This window comes from Geospiza fortis, unplaced genomic scaffold (assembly GCF_000277835.1).
Source record: "Geospiza fortis unplaced genomic scaffold, GeoFor_1.0 scaffold333, whole genome shotgun sequence".
In the NCBI taxonomy this organism is placed as follows: domain Eukaryota; kingdom Metazoa; phylum Chordata; class Aves; order Passeriformes; family Thraupidae; genus Geospiza; species Geospiza fortis.
Window position 1 is genome coordinate 3,692,630 of NW_005054347.1, and position 21,130 is coordinate 3,713,759.

Below are 21,130 nucleotides of genomic sequence, written 5' to 3' on the forward strand. Positions count from 1 at the left end.
ATTTTAGTCATATTTTCCATCTTAGTTTGCAGGAAGACTGCCAGCAAACCTCCTCCCCATATATGAACTATCTTATTTTTCAAGAAGCAGTCCAAATACTGTATTCACACTTCCTTAATGCATAATATCTGGTAACTGACTTGCACATGATTTCACAAAAAACCTGGACAAATCCCTCTACAACTCTCACTGCAGCATGTGGCAGCTGGAAATACTCAGCAGTGTAAAGCTTCTAAGTGTTGGCCTTCTCCACAGCTTTTACTTTATACTAAAAAGTTCAGTTCCTCTTCTTTGCCCCACACCATACCTCTAGGACTATCAGCAACAGCAATATTCACTGTTTCCATCAAATATGAAACTTCCTTGCTGTATTCCACAATTTACTAAGATTTTTTTCGTTATATTGCCTTTATTAGCCTTAACAGGATTAAAAAAAGTTATTTGCTTTTTAAACAACAATAAACACACTCTACAAAGAGCCAAAGCAGTACCAACCTGGGATGTTCTGGTATATTCTTCATACAATTTGTCATACTCTTTGCTCTTTTCCTGATACTGAGCATGGTATTCTTGAAGCTTTTTACCTACTGCATCTATATTATCTTCTTTCACCAACTGATCCTGCACATACAAAGAGCTGTTAAGTCTTCAAGCAAAGCAGCTTTTCCTTAAGAGTATTCATTTGTCCACTTATGCATATTTGCATTTTACAGACATTAGCATCATGCTTTATAATCCAGTTTCTAGAGAGCACTGTGTCTAAATCTGCCTTCCTTTGTGAAACATGTTCCACAGTTTACAGACACAAGGCACTGGAACTATGGGACACCAAGAGCCGTGCCAAAACCCTAAACTTCCAAAAACACACCACACCTTACTTTCAGGATTGCTATCCCCTGTTCAAGAAAGAAGGAAGCAAATTGCTTAGAATCTTCAGTTAAAGATAAGGGTTGATTTTTTTTTCTTTTCTAAAAAGCTCTGCAGTTCTTTTTCCTTAATGCAAAAACGTGTTTTGGGCTACTGAATAAAAGTTTAAAAAATGTCCTTGAAAAATGTAGATGGCTATGCACAGAGTGAGCAGCTGCACAGCTTATATTGGTAGCATTGGCGACAGCAGTGCTCAGTGGGTTCACAAGGGTCCAAGGAGAAATGAAAAAGTTTCTCAGAGGTTCAGCTCTGCTGCCTGTCAGGGTTTAAATTCTCTGTTGGGCTCAGATGGAGACTGGAAACCTGACAAAATGCAGCAGCTTAGATGGTTAGACAATTTGGAAGATGCAAGTGAGGCCAAATATGAAAATTTTGGCAAAAATTTTTTTCCGGTTTTCAAAAAACCAACCAACCAAAACAAACAAATAAAAACACACGCCAAAAAAACCACCAACAAAAAAAATTGTACACATCTGCAACTTTTTTCTTGTCTGCACTAAAAGCCATTGGGGTCTGCTGAAGCCCTTACCTGCTGGTACCTGGACACGGGATACATCAACTTCACGTCGAGCTTGGGGTTGTACTGAGCAAGGGACTCATTGCGGTAGTGGTTGATGAGTTCCACCACGGAATTAAATGTCAGCGGATCAGAAAAGCCGTATTTTCCATCCCGATGGTAGATCTTTATCAGTTTGTTGTTGCCACCCTTCCTGTAAAGTACAGTCATTCAGAGGTTTTGCTGTGTCCCTCCCATCCCTCACCAGCAATAAGGCTGATGACACCAGTGAAATTCCTGGGCGAGTGGCTCCCACACTGCACACCTTCACAGTGATTCTTTACACAGCAGTAGTATTAAGTAGTTTAAGAGTCAATACACACAGAATTATCGTCAGATTGTTTGAACAGGAACAAAGCCCAAAGCAAATCTCTTCCTATGTGCTCATTCTGGAGCCAGCTTATGGTATTTAAGTCCTAGCTTTGCCAGAAGTTTTGCAAGGGAAAAGGAGAATTCTGAAGGCTGAATAAAGGAGCTGTAAGAAAACCCAAACCCATAACTTCCTCCAATTCAGGGTCACTAATAGTACACAACAGAATACAGATTTATACAATTATTAATGAATCTTTTGAGTTATGGGTGCTAATACAGGATACATGAATTTACAATATCCTTTGAGGATTACAAGATGGTTGTACATGTCATTATCCAGATTTATATATTCTAGTGGTTTCCCCAAATATAGTGCTTATGTTTTTCCTTTTTTTTCCAACAACAGACTGTTTAGACACTGTCCTGTCCTTCTCCTGTACGTACAAATCTGCCTCCTAAAGACAAAAATTCAGTAGAATTCAGTAAAATAACCAAATCATGCCAAACCTTGGCACACATCCTGTGAACTTGGAGGCAGAAGTTAAAGCAGAATTTTAACTACACCCTTAGGATCAAACCTACCACTAAGGCAATGGAATTTCAAGGCAGGATCAAGTACCTGCTGTATCACAGTAACTCCCAAGGGTGTGCTACAAAGGCTGTGGCTTCTGTGCCTCACCTGCCTGTCCCTAACAATCAACCTTGGGAGCCTGTCAGAGGCAAGTGGCTGGGCAGGCTGGGCAAGGCACCAGAGGCAGTCACATGAGGTTTCTGCCTAACTGCAGCAGACAGGGCTGGGGCAGCTCTGGGAAACCTGCCACGTGCAGACTTGAAGACAAGAACATGGCTCCAAATCCATATTCTCTAAACTTTGGATCAGAAAGCACAAGATACTCTTTTTACCAAGACGTGTTCAGTTCTCCAGAGCTGCACGCTGATGAGGTATTCAACACTCTCCCATTAATCAAAGGCCTGGTTTACAAACACATTTTACATTAGCAGTTCTGAAACCATGAAGCACTCCTGAGCAGCTCTCCTCCCTGAGTCCCATCTCATCTACACAGAGATCCTCAGGGTAGTACTTAGTGAGGAACAGGACTCAGTCCAGAGAGCAGAACTGACTGTCAGACCTGGCTCTTTATTTGCTTGTTCTGTGATGTGCACAACTGGGAACATCTCTCAGCTTGAGCCACATGAGTTTTACACAGCCAGGGCTGTCACTGGAATCCTCAGGGCTTTGCTGAGGGGACCACAAGTGCTCAGTGCTCACCTCAGTGTCAGAGTGTAGTCTCCCTGCATCTTGGTCGATGCGTCGCGCACCAGGAATGTTCCATCTGGCATGTCTCGTAATTTGTCATTGACTTCTTCCCTGGAGAATGGAAAGGGAGGTAAAATTAGAAGTGCTAAGGACATGACCACCTTTGCCACAGGTGAAACATCTGACCCAGCAACACCAATGTCTGCAGAGTTCAATCTTCTGTCACGCTCAGGCTCTCCAGTTTTTTAGGCCACCTAAAGCAAGTCTGAGCTTGTGTAGCTGTACTAAAGAAAAGTAGCTGCAGTCAACTGCCACTTAGGAAGGAGTCTCTGTTTAAACAACAGTGGCAGCTGTGACTCAGTTCACAACCTTTCCCTTTAATCTGTTCAGGTTTTAAAGTCCACACTGGAACAGGTGCCCTTTGAGAAGCCAGTCCTGACCTCTTAAGACATGGTCTCTAGAATCACAGCTCAAAGGTGCCTAGAGTTTAGCACAGTTTTAGTCTCAAGAGGCTCATTATTGGCTTAACTCTGATCTTATTTACAGCCCTTTTAAACCACTACAACCTTGCTAGCTGCCGTGCAGCTTTTCCTTATTTACAACTGAGGCAGAAGGATACTCAGTCCAGAGCTTTAAGCTAAACCAAGAAATCTTTTAGTGAAAGTGAGTACCTGTAGGCATTTAAGAAAATTATTTCACCTGAAGAGATATACATCTTGCTTATGAGCATTTCACCCAGATTATGTATCTCACTTTATAACAGCTCCCTCAAAGGTTTTGGAAGCCCTAAGCACTTTTTAATACAATCATTTGGAAATTAAAGTTTCTCAAGTAGCCTCAACATTTTTTAAGTGCTGTAGGAAGCCTAGCTGAATCTTACAAAGAAAAATCAACAGCAGGTTTTTTTTGTTCAAATACTAAGGAACAAAAGTATTCAAAAGAATAACAAAAGAATAGCCTTAGCTTTGATTTAGCTACCTGAAAACTATTTTGTTAGTAAAACTGACTGCTACTGAGTATCACATGCTCATATCCATTTACTCCTCTTGGACCATTTTACAGATCGGACCCAGTTAACTCCGTTTTGAATGGACAGATAATGACCTACAGGTTTGGGCCTGCAAGCTGCACCCTGGAGCTCATGGCAGAATTTTCAGTACAAGTTCTTGACTGAAGAACATTGCTCCTGCCCTGCTAGCCTGATGCAGACTGTACCTGCTGGCTGCCAAACCAGGGTCATAAACAATTCCATCTTTACATAAGCGTGTATCAAGTTTAAATCTAATAAAGCCACTCCAATGCGATTTGCAGTGCATTAGCTCCTGCCATCGTGGGCACTGGTAATTGAGGGACAAATCCACAGTCAATAAACTGATACCAATATTGAGCAGTTTTAAACAAACTGTGCTTAGTGGGTTTTGTGATCAGGTTTTGCCACTCTGCTTCAGCTTAAAATTAACAGAAAAATATCTCTGCCAAGGCCCTTCAAAAGCAAGATCTATGAGGGTTAGCTTTATAAAAAGATAAGGGTGGTACAATAAAGATATGAAAACTTTATCTCCCTTCTCAGAACGTCGGTGAGCTCATGTGGCAAACAGACTCTTCATGCCTCTATCTGCCAAAGTGCTTCAAAGTACTATGTGCACAAGTTTAAGCAATTCCTGATCACACTCCCAGCACTCTCGTCTGTCCTCTTATAGCTCCAAATTCTAGACTCTTCAGAAGTGCCTTAAGAGGGTAAGAGATGACTGAACATTTCAGTTCTTTAATGCAATTAAGTATATAAAAGCAGGTCTTTCATTTTCTGAACCTAGCCCAAGCAATCTATTTTCTCAAGTGCATAAAAAAGGGTTTTCTTAAGAGGCAAAACTTAATTTGTTTGGTATGTGTCTCTATCATCTGCTCAGTATAGCTGGATGATGGGTAGCATTTGTAAGAGCTATTTTTCATATCACCATGTAATAGAAATTCATACAGCTGAAATTTTAAACAAACGTTAAAGAAATCAAAAATAAGAATGCAACTCCTTTTATCCTGAAATATTATTTTTATACTGAAATTTTGCTGAACTGCATGCATTCCAGGATTGCATGCTTATAACACTTTATTAAACATCAGATTCAGAAGCATTTATCTTCTTTTTAAAGACAATATATGTGGGCAAATTTAGAAACTCAAAAATTACTGTCACCAAGACTAACAATATCTGCACCAGAAGAGCAACAATTTAAATATCCTGAATCTAGATGAATACTTTCACTTAGGTGCTTTGTCAAGCATGGTCCTAAAGCATTCCCTTCCAGTAAAATGCTGCCTGAAATAGGTATGCTTTTTTTGTCTTGAATTCTAGCAGGCTTATCCTACTTTTAACAACATATATTAATACCTTTTAACTAATATGTTCTAGCAATATTGCTTACCTTGAGATGTCCCCCCAGTACCACTCTGCTTCCTGCAGAGAGAAACTGGAATTGTCCTTTATTCCATTTGTATTGACTGGAGTCATTGGTTTGGGGGGCTTTGGAGGAAGAGCTGAAAAAGAAAAACAGATTAACAGAAGGTAAACAGGAGAAAATAATCACTAAACTATTAATGAAATACTACAGAAAAAAAAATAAAACAAGAGAAAATGTGCATCTTGAACTCAGCTTTCAAGCTCTCTCAAACCAAATGGAACTTGTAATCTTAAAGGAAGTCTGAAGTCAACTGTTCCAGTGTGATCTGAGATTTTTTAGTATCAAACGCTTGAGGGAGGGGAAAAGTAAGGAGTATGAGGAAATGTGAGTTTTTGTTAAAAGAAGACTGGTGCAGGCACGACTACAAGGGCAGGTGCCGCCTAAAGCTCCAAACAAATGACAAAGGTGTATTGTGTTTGAAAGCCACAGCCTGGAGAGCACTGGGCACCACTATGGAAAAACTCCAGTTGCTCAGGCATCAGCAGCCCTAAAGCCAGCCCACAAGAGCAAACAGGTGAACTCTTCAGAGGGAAAAACACTGCTAGAGAGCAGTGGTGGCTGGGCAGGGCTGTGTCTGTCACACACCCAAGGTTCATGTTTTACCTTGGGTTTGTCATTTAGGCTTCTGTTTGGAGCAAAGACTGTGACTCTACACAGGACTACAGGACAGGAGGTGATAAGGGAAGTTGAATACTACAGGACAGGAGGTGATAAGGGAAGGGGACAGGAGACGAGAGGTAACTGTTACAGTGCCTGCACTGCTTTGCTGAAGTGCAAGCTCAAGTGTTTAGCACAGGATAGGGGATGCTACAGATGCCCGACAGACAGGCAGAACTGAAGACCTCCAGGGCTGGTGCATGCCTGCCCAGAATTCCCCTATCTGAATTCATGGCTTTTACTTCCATTCTCAAAATAGGTTACACAATGTAAGGGCATACAAGATACCAAAGCTGTTTCTGTTTGGCTAGTTTTTGCTCAAACAACTTTATCATGAACCTGACTGTAAGCCCTGAGTCAGTTAATTCAGCAGCCACAGGCACATTAATGTACTGGAAGAGACTGGTCTTTGAGCAGAAATGTATTATACATTTTCTTTTGGAAAGGTGTCCTGAATGCTCTCCCCTATTTTGCAAAGACTGGACGCTTCATCAGGAACATTGCCACTGAAAAAGAGCATTTTTTAAGGCATTTCATGACAGTGTTTTACAGAGGGACAGGTCACATTCTCATTCAGAGTAAGAAAGCAGCTACACACATTGATTTGCTGCTAGCAGGTTTCTAAGTCAGACCCTGAACATCTGCTCACAGCCCTGTGCCCTCGCCATCAGATTACACAAGCACCAGCAAGCAGTGACACAGTGACAACAGCCATCTTTCAGATGCACAATCCCCAGGTACACACAGGAACACAAATAAAGGCAGCAGAAAGAAGATTTTGATCTCCAGCTTGAGCACGGAATGGCTCAGCACTGAGAGGTGTGCTACTTGGCACCATGCAGCTGCTCACCTCCGAGCCACACCTCCCACATGAAAGAAGAGAAAACAGGCTTCCAACTGCACTTCCAAATACCATTTCATGCTGAATATCCAACACAGTAACTTCACTGTTCTCTGACAAACCAGTAGATGCTTTAATTGAGCCAATCTAAACTAAATCTGAACCTTGACCCAGACGTTTGCACCCTGGGGTTGCTGACCAAACACCTGATTCAGATAGCAGCATTCATTCTGCGGGACCGAGCATTAAACCCTAGCATACAGGTTCTTTTATGGGGTGAGCTGGGAACTTTCAGGTGTGCACACATCCAGTGAGGCAATAACAGGTCTTGTTGTAAAAGGAAGGTGAAAACCTTCAGATTCGGTGAAGTAGCTTCCTGGTTAGGAAGCTTCAGTTATTCCTAGCTTAACTACTACAGTTGTTTGTGTAGCACACAAGTATTTGCACAAAGCACCATTGAGAGTAAGACATGGCTCCAACCCTACTTTGCTGGAAGCTTCCAGCCCCATCCAGGGTCAGAGGAACATATATCCAGGCTAAGCCTGTGGAATCAATTGCATTCACTATGCTGTTTCATCTCCCCCTTTCAAAGTTCCTGAATTAGGAAATGTCATCAGGTCCTCCCTGCTCCCAACATCACATCTGGGACAGGACAGCTACAGCAGTCCTGAATCTCATCAGTGTCACAGTAAATCTGAGGTCAGAAAACCTGTAGATTCACTCCAGAATCTTTTGTAGGCTCTGAGTCATCAAAAAGCATATTAGGCTTTACATAAAAAACACACAAGAGTGCAGAGAGTTCTTAGAAAACTGCACCAGCACCTGCAATTATTTCAAAGGGACCTTCAAATTAAGGCCTGGACATATCAACAACTTCAAGGTATTTTACAGTGTAAAAAGCCTGTTTTACACTGGTAGTAGGGGCTTTCCAGAAGGGGCTTTCAAGTGTTCTCTAGAATACTTAAATACATCTCTAGCCCTCCTTGTAAGATTAAGTCTTGCTCCTTTATACATTGTGGGATTGTTTGGCAGCTTTGTTAGGGCTCACTCCAAAGCACTGGGTGTAGAAAAGCAAACTAACAAAGACCAGAAAGGTAAGGAATGGGAGTTTGGACTCAGAGCACTAGACATTACACCAAGTGTCCCTACTACAGGTGGGAGTTTCTCCTTTCCCTTTATAGGCAGATATCAGTTCTCACTATCGGGACGTTGCCTACAGAACTTCATTCTTCATGAGAAAACTGGAAGGAAATTCTTTCAGGGAAAAGAATAAGGCTTGGACCAGTTCCTGTAAAACCTGACTCATGGAAGTCAGTCCTTTACACAATAGACTTTTGAAAATGCTTTTTAATAGCTTGCACATTTCAAAAATACAAAACTATTTGCAAGGGTGGATCCTGTTTCCACAGAGCTATGTATCTAATTCTTTACTTTCAATGCTTTGAGCTCTTTGAGTCACAATAGATTTCCCCCTGTACTGGATGCAGAACCAGGCCCTTGCTCTTGCTTTACCCCATAGGCCAACATGCCCATCCATTTCAGCATTTCTTGGCTACCCTCTCAGCCCATAGACTTCAGTCTGTACAAATGGAGGACACTCAAAAAGGTAATTTAAAAGCCTCGCAGCCCAGCCCCGTGATGACAAAGGGGAATATTTTGTAATGGCATGGCAAGTCTACTGCAAAGAGCAGCATCCACCACACTGCTGCTCTCATAATGCTGGCCCAAGAGGTTTCTAGGAGAGGCATCCTAAAGAAGTTTTTGCGTAGTACCTAGATGGTACTAACAATCTTGCTAGGAGAAATCCTGTGCTGTTTCTATGAGAAGCTACAGAGAGCCTCAAAGAGTCCACAGATTTTGATTTTAAATTCAAAAGAATTCAGTTTTATATACCTTACTCAATGAATATTAGAGATCTAAAATCCTAGAATAAAGTAAGATAAGACTATCTTGAAGTCAACAGAAATGCTTTCAAGAGCAGCCGTGTTTCTTTCCATGTCACTGAGTCCAATTCAGATCTAGCCACAGGCACAATTTTACTTTATCTCAAAACCAGCTCTGATTAAAGTGAATGATCCTGATGGTTTCTTGCCTTCTTTTTCCTGGGAGAGAAACACTGATCACAAGTGATTAACAGCACAACAGATCTATCTGTTCTAATAAAGAACCTTCTCTTTGCACCAGATACACAAGCATCCTGCCCCTAGCATGTCTCTAGGACAGCTTTGGAGCACAGATCTTTCCAAACACCAAAAGGTGACAGCTCAGTTGTACCCTTCACTCCCACATGAGAACAATCCAAAGATCAGGTTCAGCCCTCAGTGACCGCCTGGCAATGAGAGCAGACTGGCTCTCCCTCATGCATTCACGGGCATGTCTGGTTTTAATTTCTTCAGCAACCCTAGTTCCCTCCTTCTAGCTTTCCCAGGCAGAGTAGCTTGAGCTAAATCCCAATCCTAGCTTAGTGTCACTTAGAAGGGGGAAATAAAAATGAGCTGGTGATGGAGCAGAGGGATGGCAGCCAATGTGTGCCGGGCGTGGGATCGGATGTTGCTGACATCAGGCCTTGAAGGTTGCTGTGCCATTTCCAGCAGGTACCTCCAGTGAGCTGCTCCCACAGCCACTCTGCAGGGCCCTGGAGAGACAAGCCCATGGACTGGGCTCTGCTAAAGGTAGTTCTGGGATGCTTTCTCGACTGTGCAGAATTTTTTTTTTGAAAAGGTGACTTGTGACTTTAACTGAGCTGACTCTCTGAAATTCAAAGCGCCTCCAACACCCAGGCAGGCAGGAAAGCTGGCAAGTGTCTGCAGTCCAACGCCACTGTGTTTCTTTTAAAGTCTCTCATAAAAAATCGTGGGCTATATTGGTCCTCAATTTAACTGCAGTGGAGTAGGCTGTGACTTCAATGAGATATACACACTCCCCAGTCAGGTTTTGAATAAAAAATTTTACAAGTTTACATGATCTAAGAGCCACCAAGCCCTGTGTGTGAGGGTTTTCAGTGGCACTGATTCAGGAGGAAAACAGGAAGAATGCCTCAGTTATCCAAGTGCTATATCCCGTGCAGTACCCAGTCAAGCAGGCTGTTTCTTCTCTGTCTGCACTATTTGCATACAAAATTAACCTGCCAGTTAATTAAACTCCAATTTTCACGTTTAAGGCAGATGCCACTTAGTCTAAGAATGGATCCACAACTTATTTCTTCCAGTATTTTCCAAGAGCTTCAAACCACATACTTAAGAGCACTGCAGGTTTAAATGCAGCATTACATCTACCTTACTGTTACAAATAATCACAACTACCAAGCACTCTGATAAAGTCAATTTTAAGTCCCTCAGCACTTTCATGGGCTTGTTTACTAGCCTTCTTTCTGATGCTCTCAATCTACTCTCTCTCTACATTGTGACAAGCAGAAAACAGATCAGAGGATTTCCAAGACAGTTACTCAGCTTCAAAAAGGCTGATGTACAGTAGATACCCTGCAAAATGTACTATAAAGTGTCTACAAAGTGTCATTGCTATGGAAACATGCAAGTAATCTGTGGTTAGGCCAGCTAACATTTTAATGACATAGTCCTTGAGGAGAGAAGGGTTTTCCCTTTGGAGATATAGATGAAGACTTGGAATGAAAATGTAGGCTAGCTTTGTTGAAAAGAAAAATTCACCCCAATCTTTAACTGCTCTCTGCTGTCTTACTCAATTTCTCAAGCACTCTTCTCAATTTCTCTAACACAGTTCAGGCAAAGCCTCAAAATCTTTCCCTCCCTCAGGAGTCCCATACTTGTCCCTGTTGCATGAGAACCCCTCAAAGATATCTGTGAAAAAAGCACAGGCTTGTGCAGAGGCTTTCCAGCTGACAAAGAGGAGGGTGGTACACACCTGCTGACAGCAGCTGATTCCCCAGCACTGGCAGGTAAATGATGTTGGCAGCTCCACATCTCAGCTCTCCTGCCAGACCCCTTTGCAGAGCGTTGAGCACCGGCGCCCTTCGGAGCTGCCCTTCCTCAAAGGGCAGCTAATGTGCACGGAGAGCTGCTCTGGGAATGGGGAAGGAAGCTCCTTGATGGAATTATTGCTGGCCACAGAACCTCAGGCATGCTCACATTTTCACCCTCCTCCCCCAAAATAGGCCAGATGCCAAGGAGTAAGATATATTCAAAGAATTGAAGTCTTTCAATATCTCATTACAGAAAACAGCAGACAAGTTGGCAGAAGGCCAGGCAGGCTTCCAATGAAAACATTCCCATTATAGCTTTGCTTATGTTTCTATGAACTTTCATAAAAAACAACACCTTTAAGAAATATTTCAGTTTTTATTAATTGGCTTTTTTGATAAAGATCTGTTTTGTTTGAAAACTCCCCAGCTATCCAGCCCTCTCCCACACCTCCCAATCACTGTTTCACCTCCTACAACCCAACAGGCTTCTGCTGCACTCTGCTCCTCATGAGCATCCACAGCTACTGCACAGGTTAAAATATTATCTGCTCTGGGGCACCTGCAGAACAGGGGACAACAACAGTCTGTGAAGAGGCTGGATCAAATTCAGCATTCCTTTGGGCATTTCAAAAGCATCTCTCACTACTTTGCAAGCCCTATTACTTCATGGGCTCAGACATAAGAAATGGAAGATGCTCACAGTCAGATAAAGGACATGGGGATCTTTGACTTCTGTACCAAAACACAGCTCCTCCCCTTCATTCCAGCCTTTGCATGAAGGTGCAAAGCAAAAAATCCCTCAGCTTCACAATTATTTTCATTGCCCAAAGAAAAATTGTTTTCCTTCCAACCCAGAGCCCAGTGTAACTGGTGCAAAGCTACAGCAATGTCAGAGGTTCCATGATCAACAGGGTTGAGGTGACTGTCCCAAAATTAACATGAGGAGGATAAAAAGGATAAGTCCTCTTTCACCTACCAGGCATAATTAGCACACTCTTAATGAACTGGAGAGGTTTTAGAACTTTTGTCATGTTTCATCACTCAAAGATTATCACTACCCAGTGTCACATGCCTGGCTCACACAAGGAAGGAATAATTTTATTACATAAACAGCAGGCCCAGGCTTTTGCCAACTCTGGATGAAAGTCCATGACAGACATTTTATTGCCATGAAAATTTCAGATATTCAACAAGAATATTGTACTTTACAGTATCAAATGTCAGGTCTAGAAGACTATACAGCAAAAGTAAATGTGAAGTGCAAGGAGCAAGGAGTTTCCCGTTTTGCTTTCTAAGTGAAGCAGCTCCTCATCTGCCTTCACAGAAGAAACACCACAGCATGTTTTCTACTCCTCCACAGGCAGAGTCTTCAGAACACTATTAAAAGTACTCTTTGGTCAATATGCGGGAACAGATTTTTTTGACAAGAGCAAGGAAAACACAAAATTCAGAATAAGCAAAGAACTACAGTGATTGAGAATGAAGAACTGGCTTTTCATTGTATCAGAGAGGGAATGAAGTCAGGCCCAAGCAGTGACAGCTATGGCTAGGAGACATACCAAAGCCAAAAGAAAAAAGATCTTTAAAATAATAACTAATTTTAAATAATAAATAATTTAAATGAAAACAGCTCAGGGCTGTTTCCCCCAGGTATTTCAAAGACTAATCATCCATCCAGATGTCAGGTACAAACCTCACAGGGGATCCAGTTCACAGAAATAACTGCTGCTACTGAGAAGTTGGCTGCACAAGAGGCTATTTAAAAATAATAATACAGCTACAAATGCATATGATTCTTGCTGCTCTAAGCAGCATTTTATTTCAGCTTACCACTAGCTCCAATCTTTCAGGGCAGTATGTAAAGTTGTTCCTCATACAGTATCTGTCCTTGTGCTATGTCAAACCATTTTCTAGTTACCAAAGCACAAACATTTCAACACCACCTAAATTGCTAAGAGTGAGCCATCTAAATCAAGATCAAAAGGTGCATTTCTAAATCAAGACTCCAGAAGAAATTTGAAGGTAAAAAAAGTATTCAGAGGGAATCTGTTGTACACTTTGTCATGAGTCATCTTTTTTAAGAACCTTGATTTTGAAGGAAGCTCCACTGAGGCAGAGGTCCCAATCCACAGGGGGATCCCACACAGTGCCTGCAGCAGAAGGGGAGGTTCAGAGCAGACGTGGAAGAGTCATGCCTGGCCATTGCTCATGCTCAGATTTGATCCCCTTACTCAGTATATGGTGATCTTCAAAGTATTTTAATGAAATCCATTTCAGATCAGCAGCTTGACTTCTCTCACTGCCCCGAAACTTATCAGTGAGACTGTACTGTACCCTTCAAAACTGAAAGGATCTTCAACACTCATCTCATTGATTCAAGCTGCCTTGTATCCTTCAAGAGCACTCTTGGAGACAAGAAATGGACCAGGGCAATGAAGCCAAAACCACCAAAGACTTCTAATTGGACACTTGGGAGCAGTTCCTTGAGGGACAACGATGCAGATTCTGACAATGTCCCCAGGACAACTGCACAGGGCAGAGCAGCAGGAGTACTGGAACACAGGGCAGAAATACTGCCTGGGAAATTCAATTGCAGTGTACAAATTCAGGTTGTAACAGACAGAACTTACAGGCTCAAGTTCAATATTGTCAATGAACTTCTCATCCATTTGATCTCTAAGACATTTTCCTGGGACAGGTGTTGAGTGCAAGCCCTACTCCTCACACTCAAAAAGCCTCACACGTCAACAGTGAGACAAGTTCCCCCCATTACAGCAATTTTTCTTGAACTCCATTGCAGCAGCTGTGCTTTCAGGGGTTTTGTTTGGGTTTTTTAAGGGGAGGCATGCAAGGAAGGAAATAATTCCTCCAAAAGAAAATATGATTGTGCGCAGCATCAGATTTTAGGGACTCCAGAGAAAAAGTTAGGATGAGGCTACAGAAGGTAAAAACCTAAAAAAATGGCTCCTTTCCTTTAAAAAATGTATTCTTCTTTCAAGGGTTAGAGGAAGAAACTAACAGAGAGTAAGCAGTAGTTAATAAAAGGAAAGGATTATGTTTGGAAGGAGAAAATTGACCTGAAGCACAAGAGTCACAAAGTGACACTGAACCAAAAGTCAAATTATTCTGTAGCAAAGGAACAAACAATATTAAGGAGTAGATTGGTATTTTTATAATTCTTTCAAACCCACCAATTTTGTGCAGAGAAATGTGATGGTTTTGGTCATTTCTAGGTAACTATTTGTCATCTTCAGGAATATCTGCTTTTAGAAGTAACATTCCTATGAACCTCCACTAAAATCACAAAAACTGGAAGAGTCTGGGTGAATGCTGGAAGCAGTCACAGGCTGAAGCAGCTGAAGTATTTCATCTCCTTTTTCAAAGTGCTCTGGATGGAAGGCATCCATCTTGAGTGTGCTGCTGCACTCAAAGCCAGGGAAGATCCTGGATCCTGTTCAGCCACAGGAAAGCTTCAGAGCTCATTGTGCTTCGGCATCAGGATTCACCAGGCAGCTGGTTGGTGCTTAGCAGGGCAGCTGGAGTCCTTTTTGGAAAGGGCTACAAGAGGCACCACCTGCACTTTGCCTTTTTCTTTTTTTTTTTTGTACTGTATGAACCCTTGTAAAGAGTAGAGACACTTTTCTTCAGAACTAGAAAAACTTAAGATACTGGAATATATTCACTGGAACATTGCAGAATCTTTGTCTGTTGAGTGGAGGACACAGCAAACATGAAGGACAATGAAAATATCTTCTAAAGAAGTTACATCCCCTCACACTGTTTGGGGACCCAGCACCAGCTCCTTGCTGTAGCTTATATTATATGGAGAAGCAAATTCTTGCTTACTTAGCTATTGTGCAGACTTTAACCTGTCAGAAGAAATGAGATAAAAAGCAGAAGAAAAAAAGACAATCTGACTCATTTCCATAGGGGCACTTAGTACATGAGCAGAGATTGTTCCTTAAGAATTACTCAGCAACCTACTTTACAAAAATGAGTTTTCCAAAAAATCCAGCTAGAACACACCTATTGCTTTAATGGGGCTGAAGTTTTACAGCAAACTGTTTCAACACAGTTAACAGTCTTTCTGACAATATTAAAGCCTAAGCTTTAAAACACACAGGGCATGCTGATAAAAGTATTCTTTATTCTTCTCTAGCTCTCTGCCCAAAAAGTGACTCACTAAACAACCAACATGAGGTGATGTAAGGCACCCAACTGCGTTCAGTCCTGGGTGCAGATGTGTATGACCAACTATGCCTCTGTTTTCCCAAGCTGTAGAGCAAAGATAAGCACAAACAGCTTCAGTCTGGAATAAGATAATCATGCAGGCAATGGTAAAGACAGCAGACAGCTCTGCTGCTTGGGAAAGCAACAGCCCCACAGAAAACTCCAGGAAGAGTCTTCTCCTTTCAAACATGTGATACAGAAGGAACACCGTGATTAACTCCTGTCAGGTACAGGAATCGTGCAACACACGAAACTGTTTGTAACAACAATTGCAGAAATAACATTTGCTGCAAAAACACATGTTGAAGAGCTTTGTTTCTTCTCAGAATGTTCCCTCGTGTTTTAGTTTGCATAAACCTATAGCTTTAAGAACACAGAGCTGAAAAACACCTTTTAGCAAGTTCTGCCTCCCCAGCTATTTCTACATAAACTGAAAACCTAGTAATAAACACAAATGTCAGCCTTTTAAGGCAGGCTCTCTCATCTCAAGCAAAACAGCATTTCACTTTCTATTAATGATGCTATTTTTTGTGGTCATGTATTTAATTGAAAGCTGACGAGTGATATTCTTTAACAGTTAGAGCCATCAAAAAGAAAATGAAATGCAAGGAATGCAAAAGCAAGCCTAAAAATGCAATCAGAAATAAAAGAATGGTTACAGAAGTCATTAAATAAAAAGGCCAGTAGAGAACTCTAGGTGAAACCAGAACAGAATAGAAGCATTTCACACCACTGCCCTCATAGAAGCTGAGACTCCAAGCCAAACAATTTTCCCAGATACGCAGAATACAGTGACTGAGCCTTATTTACTCCCTGCTCTACCCCAAATCAACCTGCACAAACTTCCCTTCTGTAACAGGGGAACTCTCAACCCCAAACATCTACTTTTTTTGAAATACAATTTCCTGCAAGACTTTAATTTGCAAAAAAAAAGACAGTTGAAGCTACAGTGCTGTTGTTTTGAATACATACACTAGTAGGACTTTTTTTTTTTAAGACGTGCAAGAACAGAACTTCTCTTTGATAAGCTTCTGGAGCCAGATAAGCTGAAGGACAACACTGTCAATGCTATTCAAATTTGCATCTGTTCTCCCACTGGAAAACGAGTCAGGCATAGACAGGAAATGTTCACCTACATCTGGCTACTGTGTACCACAAACCCAGTTTGAGAAGCCACATTCAGTTTCCACTGTAACACTGAGAATGATACAGCACACCTGGTGTCCCAGTAAACACTGGGATTGTGCTCAGAACCCTGTGTTTTCCAAATTACAATTACAGTATCGCTCCCCTAAAATAAGGGTTGTCAAATTATACATGAGAATAGAAACTATAATGAATAAATACAGTCTTTCCCTTGAATACTTGGAATACTTATCTTACTCATACACTGGCAGTGCTGCCTAAACTAAGTAGCCCATAAATTATTGCTCCCCCTGTTTAAATATCGAAAGATTTTGTGGCAACAGCATTGTCACAGCATATGAGGCAAGGCAAAGTTCTTGAAAAAGACAGCTGGATCAAGTTATAAATGTAGTTAGTCATATTTCAGGGTTCAAACAGGTAGCTTCCATAAAGCTTTAGGTCAAAGAGTTATTGTACTATCTGTTCATAGACAGAGCCCATTCTGCATTAGGAAGCCTGCCTTAAACTTGTGGTTTTCTTCATAACCCACACAAAGGAAACTAACCTCTAATTTGTAGTTGAGCCAAATATCTTTGCTGACATCTGTATCAGAAATCCCAGCAGACCACTCTTACTGATTTTCATCCAACTGTGACAAAATGTATTCAGTGATTACACATTTTATCACCAACACAACTGATAATGTATCCCAGATCTACAGAGGGAAAGACATTACTTAGCCCTTCTAAGTAGAAGTGAGGCAATGCATAGGTAGTTGTGCTTTAGATACTCTGGTAACTTTTGCAGTCAATTTGACATGCTCTGTTCAAAAACTTCTGGCAGTAACAACCTTTTGCAGACCTGAACCATGTTGTCGAATAAACTAAATTCAACCCAGGACCTATTTTCTTGTCTTTTCACATAGCAAGACCCACAGCAACAACAAACATATGAGTGAACCCCTGACAGTTTCCTAATGCCAGAGCCAGCATGTGATGCTGCTACAGCCACAACACTCTAACTTAATCCATCATTAGAAATATGTTAGCTGTATGCAAGTAATGGCCCCATTTGTGTCTTTAGATACTGAAAGTTTCTGGTTGCATGTTGTATTATGTGCCATAAAGAGATCCTCCCTTATGCCAGTGATGCATGTATAAATGCAAAATAAAGTGTAAGCAGGAGGAAAAAGCATGAGGTAACCGGAGTCACCCTTCTGGTTGTCACCACTGTGGCTCCTGTGTTAGTTGTACTGCTCTAAATTATGCTTTGTGAGGCTGGCAGAGCTGCAGCCCTGGTTCCACCTCTCTGTTTGGGAAAGCTGTCCCAACTCCTATGTTTAGGATGGATTAAAGCCTCGCAGAAAGCTTGCAGTTCCTTGTTACCTGACTGCCTCTGCTCGAGTTGAGAAAAAAGTAAGAGGCATTATTACTTTTATTTCTGAACTTTAGAGCAAACCTTGTAGCAGAGAGGCTCCAGGACTGCTCTGAACATCCATTTACACCTACAGCCCAAACAGCAAACACAAGCACACTGATAAGCTGGTGCAGGTGCACTGAGGCCTGACAGAAGCTCTGGCTGCGCTGCAGGCTGCCTGCCATCACCAGATTTTATTTCTGCATTATTATTGGGCAAGGCTAAGGTGGGTATTAAGACGGCCTGCCAAGATAAATTAAAGGTCTACCGGCCCTTAACGAGAAACAGTATCCCCACCCTCGGCTCAGAGGTTACGGGTGACACCCCACATTATGTTCACCTTGCTTTTGTCTTCTGCCTCAAGTTTAGACGCAGTAAAATGTAATCAGGGGCAGTCATGCGTGAGCCCAGACACTCGGCTCCCGGGATCCGCCAGTGCCCGGTGCTGCGGCACAAAACACAACCGGGGATGTCTCGGCTCAAGTTGTGCGAACAAAGGAGCGCTCCGGCTGCCGAGGCAGCGCGGCCGGACATCGCTGCTTGGGGGTGCTGCCGAGGCTGTACACCCTGCTCGGGATGCCGCACACCCCTGCTCTGGGGGTGCCCCGCGCCGCCGCTCCCGGGGCAGCGCTGCCACCACTCATCCTCCCAGGAGCTCCGGCCACCGCGCCGGGAACGCCGCACCGAAAAACCTTCACAAATTTTTGTTGGAAGCGGGCCAAATGGAACTGTGGTTGTTACCGGGTGCAAAGGCGGTGACTTTATCCCAAGGCACGCCGAGTGTTTAAGGCTTCCAAATAAATTCCTCCACACTCCCCTTAGGGATGACCTATCATCCCAGGCCAGAAAATGCCTTCCCACCCTGCCTCTGGACAGGAGAAAGCAGAATCCCCTCTGCTACACTCTCCCTCCCTCCCCCTGCATTTTAAAAGTTGCAGTTCCACGAAATCAGGACATACACATGGGGATTATCCCATGCATCATTTCCAGCTCTGCCTCGTCCAGTTTAAAAATATGAAAGATAAAGTTACTGAACACTTAAGGGATCAGCCTGTAACATGAAGTCCTTTTGCTAACGGGTGTTTGGACTGTGCAGATCCTTGATCCCTGACAAGAGGGCTCCAGTGATGGAAGCATTGGCATTATTAATGATAGAAGAGCTGCTTCTTAATGTAAACTTTGAAAGGCTCTGTGAGAATTTTGCATGGCCAAATTCTTGCAGAAACACTGGAAAGTTGTTTTCTAACCAATTCATTTTGTCCAGCCCCTTTTAGCAGCCTCCTTGTACTAAGCCATTCAAGGGGCTTTATTTTTTTTTTTTTAATAAAAGCCCCACACTAATTGCTTTAAGTCACCTACAATGGGACTTGGGTTTTTGTTCATTTGATACAAGCACACACAAATACTTACCTCGTGAATAGTTAAAAATCAAAAGCATTTACAAGAAAGATGCCCTTTAAAATTCACAGAAGCAAAGTGATTTGACTGAACTTTAGGCTTTCAGGAGTAACATCTAAAAATAGGTAGTGTCAGCTAGGCAAGAATTTAATGAGTAGTGGCCAGTGCTGTGTGTATGAGAGATCTGCCCAATTTTTAAAGCGCCAGAATTACAAGAAGCAAGTAGGTCCTTGAGATCCAAAAATCTGAGGATGATCACCTCCTCCTGTTTTAATTAAAGTACCACATACCTCCAGAGAGAAAAATACAGCTCACTGTGCTGAAACAAAGAGAATAAACCACACTTGCAGACACATGCCATGATTCAGGCGCAGGTTGAAAAGCACATTTTGAAAGTACATGCCCCATAAAAGACAGCACTTGGAATTACTTATTTGCTATCAATTTCTCTGCAGGCTAAGACTGTTGGTGGATATTTTACTGTACCTTCTGGCTGTACAGATCAGAGACCTGAGAAGATAAAGGCCCTTCAATTACCTCACTCCTTCAGCCTGTTTGACTCTTACAGGTATAGATACAGTTCCACCAGTACCCATTTATGCTTACTTTAATTCATTTACCGCAGAAAGACTCAACCTCTCCTCCTCACAAGCCTTCCCTCCCTCTTCAGACACAAAAGAAACTTTCTGCCCCATCTAAAAACTTCAGGCAAGCAAGGGATAATGCATTTCCCCATTTTCAGCACTAGCAATCCATGGAGGGGGGAGGGAAGAAAAAGTGAATCAAATCCTTTTGAACAAGGTTATTAAGTGTTATCAAAGTAACTGTGCCTCCAGGGATGGATTCCAGCCCGTTCCCAAGTATTATCCCCCCATCACCGAAACCCAGCGACAGCACACACCTCATCTGTCACTGCTGGAAGAGAGCTGGGGAGAAAAGGTTCTTGGAGACTGTAAAAGCGATTAAACTGGAACTGAATGGAGGTGGGTAAATCACCACCATCAAAGTGTTACAGGCACATAAAGGCACACAGGTGAAGAGGATAATAAAAGTGCTCCTCTAGGAGCGAATACAGCCGAAATATACGCTTTTCAATAAAGGTTTTCAAAAAAGGAGACACGGGAGAGGGGCTGCGAGCCGCTCCCCTCCTCCTGCCTCCTTCCATCTCCCAAAAGGCACCATAAATTGCTCTTCTCCTCCCACCTCCCCCACCAAAAAAACCCCCAGTATTAAAATACTTTTGCCCAGGAGACAGCGAGCTCAAGTCCCTGGGAAGTTTACACAAAGTTTAACTACAGATATTAATTTTCACCCCCACCCCTTTTTTTTTAAAAGGGAAAAGTCTGCAGGAGGAGGGAGGGCAGGGATGGACAGCAGTCCCCGACCCGCTGCCAGGGGTGCGGGGCCAGCTCGCAGGCTTCGGCTCCCTACCTGGAGGGTCCATTTCAATGTAAAATATCAGCTCAGTGGAATAGGGCATCATCACTTCCCTCCAGTCCGTGTCATCGCGGTCCATATCCCACAACGTGTTGTACATCGCGACAGCCAAGTCCCGGCAGGGTTAGAAACAAGAGGTTGGATAGCTCGGCTTTTAATCGAGAGGTGGAAAAAAAAATGGGAGGGATAAAAAAAAAAAAAAAAAAGCCGAGAAGAATTCACCTCGCTGTAAAATAACACTTCTAAAAAAAATTTAAATTCGCAAAATTAAACTTAAAAAAAAGCCTCCACGCAAGTCACCTCAGCACCTCCCCTACAGGAACTAAAGGTAGGTAGCAATATATATAATAATATATATAGAGAGTGCTTCTTTTTGTTAAAAAAGACACCTTTCCACAGGAAAAGCCACTTTCCTGAATTCTTTCTAAAAATCGCCGTTTTCGGGGTATTTTTAAAACACAAGCCAAACAAGCTCCCCACAGGAAAGCCGGGCGATGGTGGGAAGCAGCGGATAAAAAGGGGCGATTTCAGTCTCTGGATGGATTCTTTCCGCCGGCGGAGGACGAGAAAGGAGGCAGCG

At 42.4% G+C, this 21,130-nt stretch overlaps 1 protein-coding gene across 1 annotated transcript in view; it reads right to left on the bottom strand.

Annotated features, from left to right (window-relative positions):
* Positions 1 to 21,124, bottom strand: part of LOC102039817 (phosphatidylinositol 3-kinase regulatory subunit gamma) — a 32,542-nt gene extending 11,418 nt beyond the window's left edge. Inside the window, exons 1-5 of the mRNA XM_005423137.3 lie at positions 20,545 to 21,124; positions 5,474 to 5,585; positions 3,066 to 3,164; positions 1,457 to 1,637; positions 496 to 621 (exon numbers count right to left, since the gene is read on the bottom strand). Coding sequence (XP_005423194.1) covers positions 496 to 621; positions 1,457 to 1,637; positions 3,066 to 3,164; positions 5,474 to 5,585; positions 20,545 to 20,650 — 624 coding nt within the window. The 5' untranslated portion in view covers positions 20,651 to 21,124. The remainder of the gene's footprint in view (positions 1 to 495; positions 622 to 1,456; positions 1,638 to 3,065; positions 3,165 to 5,473; positions 5,586 to 20,544) is intronic.
* Positions 21,125 to 21,130: the final 6 nt, after the last annotated feature.